This window comes from Chamaea fasciata, unplaced genomic scaffold (assembly GCF_029207755.1).
Source record: "Chamaea fasciata isolate MVZ Bird 193981 ecotype frontalis unplaced genomic scaffold, bChaFas1.0.hap1 SCAF_9, whole genome shotgun sequence".
In the NCBI taxonomy this organism is placed as follows: domain Eukaryota; kingdom Metazoa; phylum Chordata; class Aves; order Passeriformes; family Sylviidae; genus Chamaea; species Chamaea fasciata.
This window is the reverse complement of record NW_027094094.1, coordinates 24,730,824-24,744,344: the sequence shown is the minus strand read 5'-3', so window position 1 is coordinate 24,744,344 and position 13,521 is coordinate 24,730,824. Positions and strand designations below refer to the sequence as shown.

Here is a 13,521-nt window from a genome sequence, read left to right as displayed (position 1 = left end):
GATGGCTGGAGGAGGGGAAGGAAAAGATGGGTAGCAAAAAATGCTGGTAGCTGAGCATGGGACTTCAGGGGATTGGCAGGACAGGCCTGCAGGGAAAGGTTAAAAGCTTACAAGGTGAGTGAGGCCTTTCCTGGGCCGATTTTTCTCTCCTTATTCACCAACATGTTAAGAAGTAAACTGCATTTTCAATCCACCTTTACCCTCTTACTTTCTTATAATCTTACCAAATTATTTAATCTGCTAGCACGGAACTGGAAAAAAAAAATAATTACCGGTTTTCTAATTTTTTTTTTCTGGTAGATTTCAGCTGTATTTTAATAATGCTAAAAAAGAAACCCTAAATAAACCAAATCCTGACCATCTTCCCTGCTGCAACAGGGAACACGCAGCCTGCTGTTCCAAATTGTAGACAGTCACGAGCTCTCGTCAGACTTTGTGTGGGCTTGAAATGTTCTTTTAGTCCTTTGCAGCTGAAAACTGAGCACAAATTATCACTGAGAGGATATGAAAAATTATGCTGGGACATTTGCCATAGCTGTACAGGAATGCTCCTCAAAGCAATCAGGGAAGTGAGCAGATTACTTAGCTCAGGTTTAAGGACTCTGGCCATTTCTAACAAAGGTTATTTTTTTCATGTGGAGAGAAAGACAGACAAAACCTCACTGATCAAACTGTATTTTGCTAGTTTTTATCTGTTGCCAGTGAAGAGATATCAACTGCTTCTGGTCTGTAAAAACTTTGGTTATCTTCTAAACTGAGCAGAGATCTTGGCAGGAAACCGAATGGGGAACTTCAAGATAAATCTAAATACTTCCTGTTTGTATCAACCTGGGATGAAACTTCGGTGCTGTAACATTTGGAGTGCTGTGCTTGATTCAGTGGAGCTCCTAGGTGTGTAGACTATTAGCAGTCACTTTTACAGAGATAGCCTATCCAGAGTTTAGGAAAAAAAATAGCAAAATCTTTTAATTTTTGCTCTTGGTGAGGTAATTTTTATCTGCATTTGAAAAAAAAAAAATATATGCAGAATCAGACTTTGACCCAAGTGTATCAATACAATATAGAGGAAGGAAAAATAAGGAAAATAGTAATAATAAAAAGATCAGATCATTTTGCTCAGTAATGAAAACAGGGACTTGTGATCACAAGCAGCACCAAAGGGAAAGGAGAGATTAAGTAACATTGCACATTAATCTTTACTTGGGGTCACTTAGATGAGTTCTGTTGCCTCTAAGAACTTTGGTACTAATACTCAGATCTGCAGCATTGGACATGATAACCTATGGCACCCCTTCCCTAAGATTACAAATTTATTACCATTTATTTTTGAAAGAAGAAAGCAGAATATCCCAGTATCACTAACCAAACAGTATTTCCTCACTCTTTAAAACATGCACATACATATACCACAAGAACAATGCTAACTTCTGAACTGATGCTCTTTGATGTATGAACATATGAGACAATTGGAGACATTCCAATTATCTCCAGTTCAAAGTTAGGCCAAAATTAGAAGCAGTTATGAATAATGGATCAGGTTTTAGTAGAAATGGCAATGCTGCACAGAATAAAGATGAGAGTTTAGCTTAGCTGTGAATATGTGAACCAGGTAAGCCACACTGCTTCCTTAGACACATTGGAATTTCACATTCTCAGAAGTTCAATTAACAAAACACATGCCAAAGCAGGGGCTGGTGACAGATTATAAATTGTTTTCAGATGAAATTCTAATGTTTTTGGGATAAAATCAGAAGACAAAGTTCCATATGAAAATTCTTTTTTTTTTAAGGAGGGTTTTTTTTTAAAGAAATAACCATGCCAAAATCTTGTCATTTACTATAGCACCCTAGGAGTCAATACCAAGGCAAAACACATATCTTGAAAGTTTCATCAGCCAACACAGAGATAAGCACCAGCTCAGATCAAAGGGTGCTTAAGCAGGCTATTTCCATTCATTGGGAAATTTTCCTGACAATCTGGCATTTTAATTAAAGAATAAAATCTTTCAAGTAGTACATGCTCCTATAGTTGGGTAAGCTGTTTTTGCTTGGATGTCTGTGCTACATTACAGAAAAAGATATGGGGTGAGCATTCCACATTTGCCTTATATTCCTGTAATTCTACTTTATTTTGTGGATTCTGTGAAGATTGGAGCTCAGATGATCATCATGATAGTGCAGATTGTAGGAATGAGGAGACAGATATGGCTGCTTCTTTGGCTTTTGGACTCTTATCAGAGACCTGTTTTCCTTGACTCGCTTTGCTGTCTCCAGAGTTGTGGAAGTGTGGGCAGTGGCAGTTAAAGCAGTGGTTGGCACCCAGGCTCAGTGACTTGTTATTCACAGTTTTGACAAGGGGAGCAGACAACAGGCCAGAAATGAGCTTTTATGGTTTGTGCCCTGGTTTCTGTATGGTTATTTACAGACACCCTTGTTGAAATCCTGTGTTGCCTTCCTTCACCAACCTCAGTTTAAGTCTGCCAGTATTTTGCAAACCATAAAAATGAAGCAATTACAAAAAACAATCGATGTTCTCTAGATTTTTAGAAGCAGTAAACAAGCTTTTGCAACAACAACAACAAAATTATTTCTCTCAATAGACTCCCTGGGAACTGCAAAACATAAAGCAGCCATTTCAACAAATTCATAGAATATCCAATTAAAAAGTTAATTAATTTACTAGCTAATATGAATTATTATGCATCATACAGTGCTAGGGCCATTAAAGACTTTCTTTTACTTTAGAATATAACCACCAATAAAAAGCACTATCATAGTCAGTGCTTTTCATCTTTTGCTTTAAAATTACTATTCCATTTCTAGAACCAACTGCTCCACTTGAACAAACCCTTCTTTACTTCAATAGACGTAGGTGTGAGAGGGGGTAGGTGTTTAACTTCATCCACCAAGGGCATGCAGCAAGACTGTGCTCAACTCACAACACAGGTGTTTAAAATGCCAACACTTGAGTGCCTCCGTGGTCTCAAATTTCTCCAGCATCACCCAATTTTTATACCAAAGAAACAGCAGATCCAATAAGGAACATAGCAGTAGTTACAATGTGATACACCCCCTTTTCTGGACTGGTTTTGCACAAGGTATAATATGACATGAAATTCCTCAGCCTTCTTGTCAGGGGGATTTGATGCACGCTGGTGGGTAATCATGGGAGAATTTTGTCTATAATGCTTTATATTATAGTTCTAATTATTCTTAGAACAACATAAAAGGATGGAATATACTATCTTAGGTAGAAAATGGTTGTGATATGTAAATCTATAAAACATTTATGCTGAAAACACACAATAGAGCATTTTAGATCTCCCTAATTGAAATTGGGCTAGATTTTTTTAAAGAATTTGCAAAGATAACCGTTTAAATAACTTAATGCATTTGCAACACTTCACATGAAGCAAGCTGTATTTTTTTTTACTTCGGTATTATTAGGTCTGAATCAACTCCCTGTGGGATGTCTTGTAAGTTTAGGATTTCTAGCTCATCTTTGCCATGCACATATTCTGTGAGAGCTGCAAGTGAGAAAAGAGGAAATTATAAAATACTCATAGGGAACTAGTCTCCTACACAAGAGAAACAATCTGATTTTCAGTGAACATTCCCAAATTAACAATCAGTACTCCAACACTGTAAAGACATTATGCTTAAGCAGCTTCATCTGAGGGCAAGGCACTTTGCAGTTTTTTTCATGAATACAAATTTTAAAGAAGTATGAGGGATCTGCCTGGCCAAAAATCTCATTTAATTGGGAAAGTTAAAGGCATTATGAATAGAGTGGCCAGGAAATCTGCCAAGACATGGAAAGCTTTTACTTTTAAACCACCAGCTCAAATATCAGTCAAACAGTAGGTAACTATCAGTTCAGGATACACAGAAGCACCAGGGAGGGACAGGATGGCAGGGAAATGAAATAAATGCTTAGAATTGTTTTCATTCTTGCTATCCAAAATAATTGAAATATTTTTTACGTATTTTAGTATTTATGCAACGTGTGTGTGTGTGTATGAGCTTTACATAACACTTTACAGTTTGTATGTAGAGTTCTGTGTAATTGTTTCAAAACTTTGCAGAGAGAAAACTAAACAAAAGAGCTGACTATATTTTCCTGGGCAAGTGCAGATCTCACTTCTGAACACCATTTAATGCTTTATTACATTTATGGCAGCCACGTCTTAGAGACAGCTGTTCATTTCACAAACCCAGCATACATCTCTACAGTTTCTGTCCTCAGCTATACTGACTGAATCTGTTTCTACCTTGTGTAGCTCTGGAGAAGAAAAGGTAGTTAGGAAAGCAGGAAATGCAGGAAAAATAGCATCAACCACTACAGTACTTCCCAATTTCTACAGAGATTACAGACTTCTGAGATACATTCTAAAAAATCCTTTACTAACATGACCATGGATTTTAGGGAGCTTTGGCATCCCTGCAAAAATGAAAATAAAAAGCCAAAACCAACCAACCAACCCCCTTAAACAAAAACAAAACAAAAAACCCAACAAAACTAACAAACAAAAAAACACCCTCAAAACAGAGAAATCCACCCACAGACAACCTTAAAACAAGTCTCTAAACCTGAACTAGACCATGCTGTGCCCATGGTGTGCACAGCTTTTGCAGACCCGAGAACAGAGCCTAACGGGGAACACAAGTGAGCAACAGAAGGAACAAGCTCCCCCTGGGGAAATAGGATCAGTTTTAAGATTCCCACATGCTCCTGCCTAGGGAATCCCCTTTGAAGTTGCTGGCTGACACGACATCTGTTTCATGCCACAGCAGCAGCTGTAGGGTTGAAATCCAGACTCATCAAAACATACGTGGCTCTTGAATTCACTGTGTTTGTTTTATGCCATTTGATTCTTCTTCTGGTAAGAAGGCAGAAGAATATAAATTGTAAAATTTAAGTAAAAATAATTAAACAACTTCCCTAAATGATTTTTAATTCCGGCACAAAGAACCCAAAAAAGGCAGAGGAAAGAGTGAAAAACCCAATAATATCCTCCTGACAAAAATATAAGTGCTCCCCTTGCCCTTAAAAAAAATATACAACTAGAAATTCTTGAAGCTTGTTAATCCTTTGACTTAGCCAGCTTTCAGGTGAGTGTCAGCCCTAAAAGACAAAGCAAACAGGTTCAAAGAGCACGCTGTTTTTTCATCATCAGCTATTTGAATTGTGGCTTGACCAGCACAGACCACCGGGAAAAGAAAAACTCCAGGAAGATAGTAAATCCTTTATTTAGAGTACACTTACATTTATGTCCTTACAACGATACTGTCACAAAGGTTTGGGCCAAAGTAGCTCAGTCATGTGAACCTTGTGACTGATTCACGTCAAGATGCTTTAGCAAAACAGAAGATTAAGTAATTGTTCAGTTAATATCACTAGCACACAGGTAAATAATTGATTTTTTTATTATTATTTTTTACTGTCAACATTTATGTATCTACAGCAGGAAGTTTGTTCACCTGCAGAACAGTCCTCAGCTTAACCCAGTGCAAATTTGACCACATAGAGCCATGCTATTTTAGAGCTTCACATTCAATAGTTTATGCTTGAATGGTCTGAGACTGTGTCCTAGGATATGTAAAAAAGGAAAAAAATACATATATACGAAACAATAATCTCTGTTCTGTACTACCCAGCACCAATTCAATACACAGTTTGTGATGTGACAGTGTCAGTCCTTCCCTAACTATGCCCAAAGTCACTGTAGGTGATAGAAAAGTGCTTAGAGATAAAACTAAGTAGGCTTGGGAGCTCATCCATTTGTTCACTTGCTCTTGTTAGTCATCAAAATGCTTCCTTAAAAATTAATTTTGAATATTGAATTTGGTGGCAGCCTCTTTCTAAAATTAAACCATATTTAACTACTTTTGCAATACTTCGCCATATCTTTTCCTCAAGATATCGTCAAGACTATCACACCTTGATTCTATTCCAAATAAAGCCATTAGAATTAAACCAACAGCAGTTAAGAGCCCTGAAAAATGAGGAGACTTCAGACCACTGTAAAATTCCCCCAAAAACTGCTGATGAACTTCTTGGCAGCATCAGCAAAAGGAGTCCAAGCAATAGATGTTCATGGGAACTGAATTACCTGCAGTAATTCAGGTAAGACAAGACACATCACATGTTTAATAGAAATGCTTTTAAACTAACATAGCTGCAGGTGAATTACTGCAAATGAGCTCATCAGCCTAGAATTTCTCTCTATCAGCTGAAAAATAAAATCGGTAGGACCAAAGAGAATGAAAATTAGGGGCTAAAAAATGGATACCATGACTGATCATAATGAATCTTCCAAAATACCTGTGGGAATGCTAATAATGTCACTGTCATAGTTTCTGCTAAAGCAAACAGAAGGTTGACTAATCAAACTGGCAATTTTGATCTGTTAATTGTGATGCCCCGAAGCTTATAACACTAAAAATAAACTTATTTTTTGTTGAGCTAGTTAAAAAGAAATAGCAACCCACGTGCATTTACAAAAATACCATATCAAGAAGATTGACATCAGCAGACATGCAGATTTTTCTTCCCCTGGGCACCAAACTGCTGATGTATGTACATGCTCCCTTCTTGGCATAATTGATTTCCCCTTTCTGCTCAGTGGCACAGGCTTGGAATTGCTGGTGTCACAGCAAGCATGAATATGCAAGTAAAGGACACACCAGCTACGATATGTCCAGACCTCCTCCATCTTGAACCCAAACTTGAGCCCCATTTAAAATAGAATAGCAGTTGTTTTTAAACAGTCAACTTAAAAAGGCCTGGGATAAAATTAATATAAAGAGCGCATATTACGTCAACATGCCTCTGTTGTTCCTTGCTGGAGTCAAAATCAGACTGAATCACAAACATTAAAAGCAGCTAAATAAGGGGGGTTTTGTGCCTTTTCTGCCCTTTCTTAAAAAAAAAAATGAGAAGGCTCCATCAGCTCCTGAAAACACACAAATTGCCATTTATGTGTGACAAGTTTCAGCAGCTCCTCTAAGCAGAGAAGGCCCAGCCTACATCTTTCTCTGAGATCTTTTCTTTTAATTCACTCTCTAACTCCCCTCTGCCTTTAAATGAGCTGAGGTCCTCAGACTCCTCTAAGGGATCTCTTCTAACATCCTTAATGCAAAGCATCAACCTTTTATATTTGTATTTTATTTAATCAAAGCTGAATGATCCAGTTGTTTCCCAACTGAATGTACCTTAAGTCTTAATCAGCAGGCAAGATAATTCCTAAAAATTACAGATTGCTAGGACTTGAGTATCAATGAAAACCAGGAATCAAACAGACTACTAATGAAATTTTTTCAGCAGCAGTGCCAATACAACCATTAAAATCTCAGTCATTAATTAACAACCACACACCAGTATCACCCGCAACTTGTGTCAGGTTATGTTAAATCTGTTATTTTGGCAAAGGCACAAAAATACCTGGGGATTAGCACCATGCCCTCTTTAAATCCTGCGGAAGACCTTTCCTTTCAGTCCAAGAGGGAGCTACAGTACCAAGCATCAGGGAAAAATCTGCTTCACACTGCCCAGCAAAGACTTATCCTCAGTGGTGTCACAGAGCTGACTTATGCCAGTGAAAACGCAATTTGCTCCGAAGATACAGAACAGAATTTTCACAACCAGTTTTCCCTTTCAGGTAGAACTAAAAACAGACAGAAAAACAAACCCCACCTTAAGCTGCTCCTATATTTTCATCTTGGTTTGCTCTTAAAATTGCTGGACACCTAAGGGGTAGACCTGGTCAGAAGCTCTTCAGCAAAACATTTTCAAAATGGAAAATGCCATTTTCAAACCCATTGGCTCTGACAAAACTATTGTGTGGAAAGATGCCTCATGCCCCAGGTCAGAGAGAGGGAGACAAAGGCATGGTCAGTAATAAGCACAGACTGCTGGCTAGCATGTTCACCCTTGCTTCAAGCTCATAAAGCTTTCCTCAGTTCAGAACCACTATTTGAAACTCATTCCTCCCACTCCCATCTGCTGCCAAGTTATTAATGTGCCATCAAGTTATTCTGCAGCATGAATCTCTGAAATTTAGAAGTCTTCAAATTCATCTAAAAGTGGTTTGAGAACAGCTTTCAAATCTTAAAAATTGTGTACAACAAGGAAATCTTGAGCACTTGTTCAGCCCTACAAATAAGACCAGAAGCCAAATGTTCCCTGGAGACAGCCACCTGTGGCTTTGAAGCTCAAACTACATTCTGATCCTTAAATTAGTCTTTCAAATTGTCCATACCAACATGTGTCCATGCAAATGCCCTAGCTAAGGCCATTGTTGCGGAGTTTAATGGCATTTCCTGGACAAATTCCTTATCCCAAGTCCAGATAAAAGGGTTCAGTCTACACCCAAGGCCATCAATCCATAAAACCCATGAATAAAATGCACATTTTTAATATAGCATTGGTTTTTTGAATTCCAAATGACAGTATGAGTTTGTATATGCCTTAAAGCCTTCCACCATGGCAAGAAGCAGAACACTCTGCTGTAACTACACCTGTAAAGGTGGAGGGCATACAGCAGGGCTTCCGTACTGCTCTGTGGGTGTGATGGACCAGGGAAAGAGAACATAACATGCAAACACAGTCACTTTCTATACCCTAACCACTTGCAAGGCCTGGAGATCTCTGAGTAACGGTTCAGACTGCCCTCCAAGTAAGAAACAAGGGTAGGCATAAACCCAGCAGTGCTTCAAAGACCTAAGCAATGTGCTGTATTCATCCTACTGCGTGCATAAAAGGGTGGGAAGGGACAGATGAAGACTCGATCCTATGTTGGTATTTAATCACCACTATGAACAGTGCCATACACAATTAGGTTCATCTGCAGTGCCTGTTTCTGTGGCTTTGTCCTTCTCTACTGCCTTCAGCGCAAACTCTGGGGCTTTAAAGCATGTTGACATACTCTGTTAAATGAAACCAAATGTTTATTATTAACAGACTTGTGTGGAAGTTGACCAAGCAGGTGACTCGAGTAGCTTGACAATGAAAGTTCCAAGGACAGCATTTCTAGGAGAGTCCGTTCGTAATTGGCTTTATAGCCTCAGATCAGCATTAATGACATTTGTAATGACTGACTTTTCCTAGGTACAATTACATTTTAAATATACACACAGGCACATTTGAACAATTTTTTTCCAAAATGCTGTTATGTAAGACAAGTGGAAAAAAGTCAAACTTCTTCCCTCTCTTTATAATCTTCACTCTCAAACTGTTCTCTCCTTCATTTTCACTCACTTTTCTTTGCTAAAATTTCTTGTTTTTACCAAGCTATTGAGCAGCAATTTTCCACTGAAGATGAGATGTGACTGTACTAGGAAACTGTATTCCAACACAACAAAGCAAAAACTCACTGCCCAAATATAAAAACATACAAAGTAAGCGCAACAGCGTGAAAATATCCTTATCAGCATCTCACAGCTGAATACTAATCATACACACATACCGTGAGTACTAAGGGCACAGTGGGATTAAAAAATTTATCAGTCAAGTGTCCACAGCACAAGCAGGAATAGAACCCAAATACTGCAAGTGTCAACCCAGGTCGTTAATCATAAGATAATGGAATGTGTTAGGGGGATGTTAGGCAGTGTGAGAGAGGCTGAAGCAACCTTGAAGGTTGAGACAGTCACGGCGTGGCTGCTGCTGACTCACTCTGCAGCAAGATGCTGCTCTGACCAGCTCAAGTGAACCACAGCAGTGTTGCTTCAAAAGCAAGCTACAGAACGAGTACAGGCTCTGCTGATTAAACTTGCTCCAGGGTCCACCCACCAGTAACATGAGGCAATGCCTGATGGAAACATCTTCAAAATGCAAGCAATTTGCTGAGGAACAGAACTTACATAACTTCAAAAACAATTAGACCTCAGAGAGTTTCTGTATCAACAGATTTCAACACCCAGAATATAGATAGCTAAAGGTCATCATCCATACTTTACAGAAGGGGAAATGAAATAAAATGATAACATGATTCATCTGTTACATGCTGTACAAGCTGAATTTAGGCCTCCAGCTCCTCTGATTTGTAAAAACTATCTTTCCAACAAGACTGCACAATCCAGTGTCCCCAAAACCAAGCATCATGTATCCTAGGAAAGGAAAAAAAGACATTTCCCTGAACTTTTATCCTAACACACCCCTCAACATTTGTATACACATACCTAGGTATGTATATAAACAAGAAATATACACACATATGCTCCTTTACATATACATACAATAAAAGTCTAAACAGACTCTGCTGGACTACTGAATGGAGAAATATGGAAAAACACCACAGTATAGATTTATGTCCCAAAGGAGAAAGAGCATGCCCAGCTAGCATAGCTTTCCTTAACTCTCTTGGCATATTTCTTAATTCCTACATTTCTTAGTTCCAGTGACAGGACAGATCTAGTTTCTGATGTCAATAAAACCAACAAAACCCCAAACAAACAAAAAGATCGGGAGTTGTTTTTACAACAGATTGAATCTGTGACTAGAGCTCAATTAACTAGGTATGTTTTGCTAAGATTAATGGACATATTCTTCTACAAGTCTCAGCAAATGTTTGAGTAAGGTGGGAAAACAGATTAGCACAGAAACAGGATGAAATCCAAAACCTGTTTTACATGCATACTTATTTGCAGGCTTGCTGGTGTTGTTCTTAGCCATGCTGGTATTGTTCTTAGCCGTAAACACTAGATGAGGTATTGAAAGATCTTATTCAGAAAGAAATATTATCATGTTATACAGTGATAGCCTACAAATTCTTACCATCTGCTTTTGATAACTTGTTATAAAGAACTTCAATATGTTTGAAGAAGGCTTAACAAAACTTGTCCCTCACCCTCCTGTGGCATTACACAGTAAGGTCCTAACGTGGCAGTGCAGCAGGTCAGACACTGGATTCCAATCAGGGACTGCTGCCTGGAACTTGCTCGGTGACCAAGGCAGGCAGGGGGCTGGAACTGAGGAAAGCCTCGATATAAACAGGCATCAGGTCTGCTGCAGCACCTTCACACTCTAAAGGTTGTAGAGTACAGCTAAGAGATTGGATTAGGATTGAGACTAATAGCAAGGCGAACTTGGCAGGGGGGGAAACCGTGACTTTTCTGGTAGTTGTTTAAAAGAAAAACGTCATTTAAAATAAGGAAAATAATCTCTACAGCAGAACTGTTAGAATTCAGAAACCAAGAAGGAATTTAGTAAGCAAGCAGTAAAGATGATGAGTAGCTACACATCCTTCTAAAATTACTGCATGTTTAGGATGGATGACAGTGCTTGTCCTCAAATTGTGAGCAATCATGAACCTATTCCTTACACTCCTGAGTACGTGCATGTGCCCAAATTCATTTGCCGTGCCCACCTACCTAGAGCTGGCATACCTACTTCCAAAAAGGCTTTTCCTACATTAATCACCATGGAAACCAGTGAAGGCTTCTACTCAATATTCAAACAGCAATTAAATAAATGATATTAATAACAAAAATAAATTTAGTTAATGACTAGAGACAACGCAGCAACTGCTAAACCACCTCAATTTAAGTAAAACGAACAACAGGACGGGAAAGATTTGCTTGTGTGGGAAAAGGCTGCAAAGATGGCAGCTCTCAGCTGGTCCTGGGTACAGGTGAGGGACTCTGTGGGGCGGCTGGATGCACCTCGGAGCCTTTCCATGGGAGATCAGATTCCAGACAAGACCCGTGCCCGTGCGTGACACAACAGGGGCTGGTCCCGCGTCAGCCCTCCGGCTTGGGACAAGCCCAGGGCTATCACATGAGTGGCTCAGGCAGCTAGAAGAGGGAAACAACTCCGACCGAGAGAAGAATAAAAAGCAATTATCAGCGGGGAGGGCTGGGCGGCCGCGGTTCCGGAGCAGCGCGTCCCGCGGCTCTGCCCGCGGACGGGGCGGCCCCGGGAGCGCGCACCGGCACCCGCGGGGGGAGCGCGCACGGACCCGCGCACTGCTGCGGGCGGAAAGGACGGGGGGGCGGGTGGCTGGAGAACCTGAGTGTATCTGGGGAGGAAAAACACAGAAAAGAGAAAAAACAAACAAACAAACGAAAAAAAAAGGTGCTGGTGGGGGAGGGAACAACCAAGCCCCCCACCCGAAGGGAAGCGTAAAGACCATGTGTTGACAGAAGAAAGGCGTCCCGGCTCCGCGGGCGCGGCCCCGTTTGAACGGGCCCGGCCCCGTTTGAACGGGCCCCGCCGCCGCTCAGCCAACGGGGCGCCGCGGCGGCCGTGACGTCAGGCGCGGCGGGAGCGCGGCGCGGGCGGCGGCGGAGCTGTCAGAGCCGCGGGGCCGCCGCCCGCGCCGCCGGGGGAGCGCGGCGCCCAGGAAGATGAGGGTAAGCGCCGCGCCGGGGCCGCCGCTGCCGGAGCCGCCCCGCCCGCCACCTGCGGGCTCCGGGGGGACACGGCGCCGCGGTGCCGCCCAGCGGGAGCCCCGTAAGCGTGGAAGGCGCGGGTGGGTTTGGCGCGGAGCTGCCCCTGCGGCGGAGGACGCCGGCTCCCGGCAGCGGCGGTGTCCGGGGCGGACGGGAGGGCGCAGCGGGCGGCAGGTGCTGCCGGGGCTGCGCCGCAGCGCTCCCCGCCCGAGGAGCGCGGCTGGGGGCGCGGGCAGCGCCCCAGGATCGCGGGCGGCAGCGGCGCAGCGCGCCCCGGCTGTGCCCGGCGGCGGCCGTTGTTCTCCCCGCGGGGACATCCCCGAGCGAGCCCCCGGCTGGCCCCGGGAGCGGGGTGGCACCGCAGGATGCAGCGGCCAGCCCTGGTGGGAGAGCCAGGGCGGCGGGGAGCGGTACGGGCTGCGCCCCTGGGGGGTCTTTAAAAACCAAACTGATGCAACAATGAACGCCTTAAAGGAGTTTAAAAGGCTCGATGGCAAAAGCGGGGTACGTTTCCCGCTAAAGCATCGTTTCAGCGGGGGTTTGTTCGATTCGCTTAAAAGCCCTGTGCAACTTCACGTTATTAGCCAGAAGTGCTCATCACAGCCAGACCATCCTGAGAAGCAGCTAGGGGCTGTATTGCCATGGACCTTAAAAGGGAAAAAAGCAAATTACTGGCGAGTTACATAGTACAGACAGCAAAGCCGTTAGCTTCAGCGTATGCTTCAGCCGTTTCTCAGTGTCATGTACTGCAAAGCTCGGGCCGAACAGATAAATCTGTAAAATACTGAGTAATCTCAATGCACTTTTGTGCAGAACTGTCATTTTCCATTTCTTTTGATATGACATTAGATCCTGCATTTTTTATTTTATTGGACTCTGTGTCCTGAACTTCTGAAACTGAACTCCATTCCTCATTGTGGTCTCCCGAGTTGCTATTAAACAGCTACTATGTTTAACTTACAGGGAATTACACTTCCCTTATGTCTCTTATCACATATGTACGCAATGGTCTTTTGGTAAAAGCCACGAAGCAGTTCTACTTATCAGCTTCACACATAAGTAAATCTGTCACTTTGATAAACAAGTCCTGTTAGTACTGGTATTTTTTCCTCACAATGCACCTAGCATT

The 13,521-nt window shown here is 41.9% G+C and overlaps 1 protein-coding gene and 1 long non-coding RNA gene across 6 annotated transcripts in view; one reads left to right on the top strand and one right to left on the bottom strand.

Annotated features, from left to right (window-relative positions):
* The window catches only part of LOC136294090 (uncharacterized), a 209,836-nt gene that overhangs the window by 165,771 nt on the left and 30,544 nt on the right, over positions 1–13,521 (bottom strand). The window lies entirely within an intron of this gene.
* The window catches only part of RASGEF1A (RasGEF domain family member 1A), a 151,520-nt gene that overhangs the window by 114,517 nt on the left and 23,482 nt on the right, over positions 1–13,521 (top strand). The window contains exon 1 of one of the 4 annotated variants that reach the window (XM_066191537.1): positions 10,870–12,353. The exons of the other annotated variants lie outside the window; for them this stretch is intronic. Within the exon in view, the coding sequence (XP_066047634.1) occupies positions 12,348–12,353 (6 nt within the window). The 5' untranslated portion in view covers positions 10,870–12,347. Of the gene's footprint in view, positions 1–10,869; positions 12,354–13,521 lie in introns of those variants that run through there. 4 annotated transcript variants of the gene reach the window in all.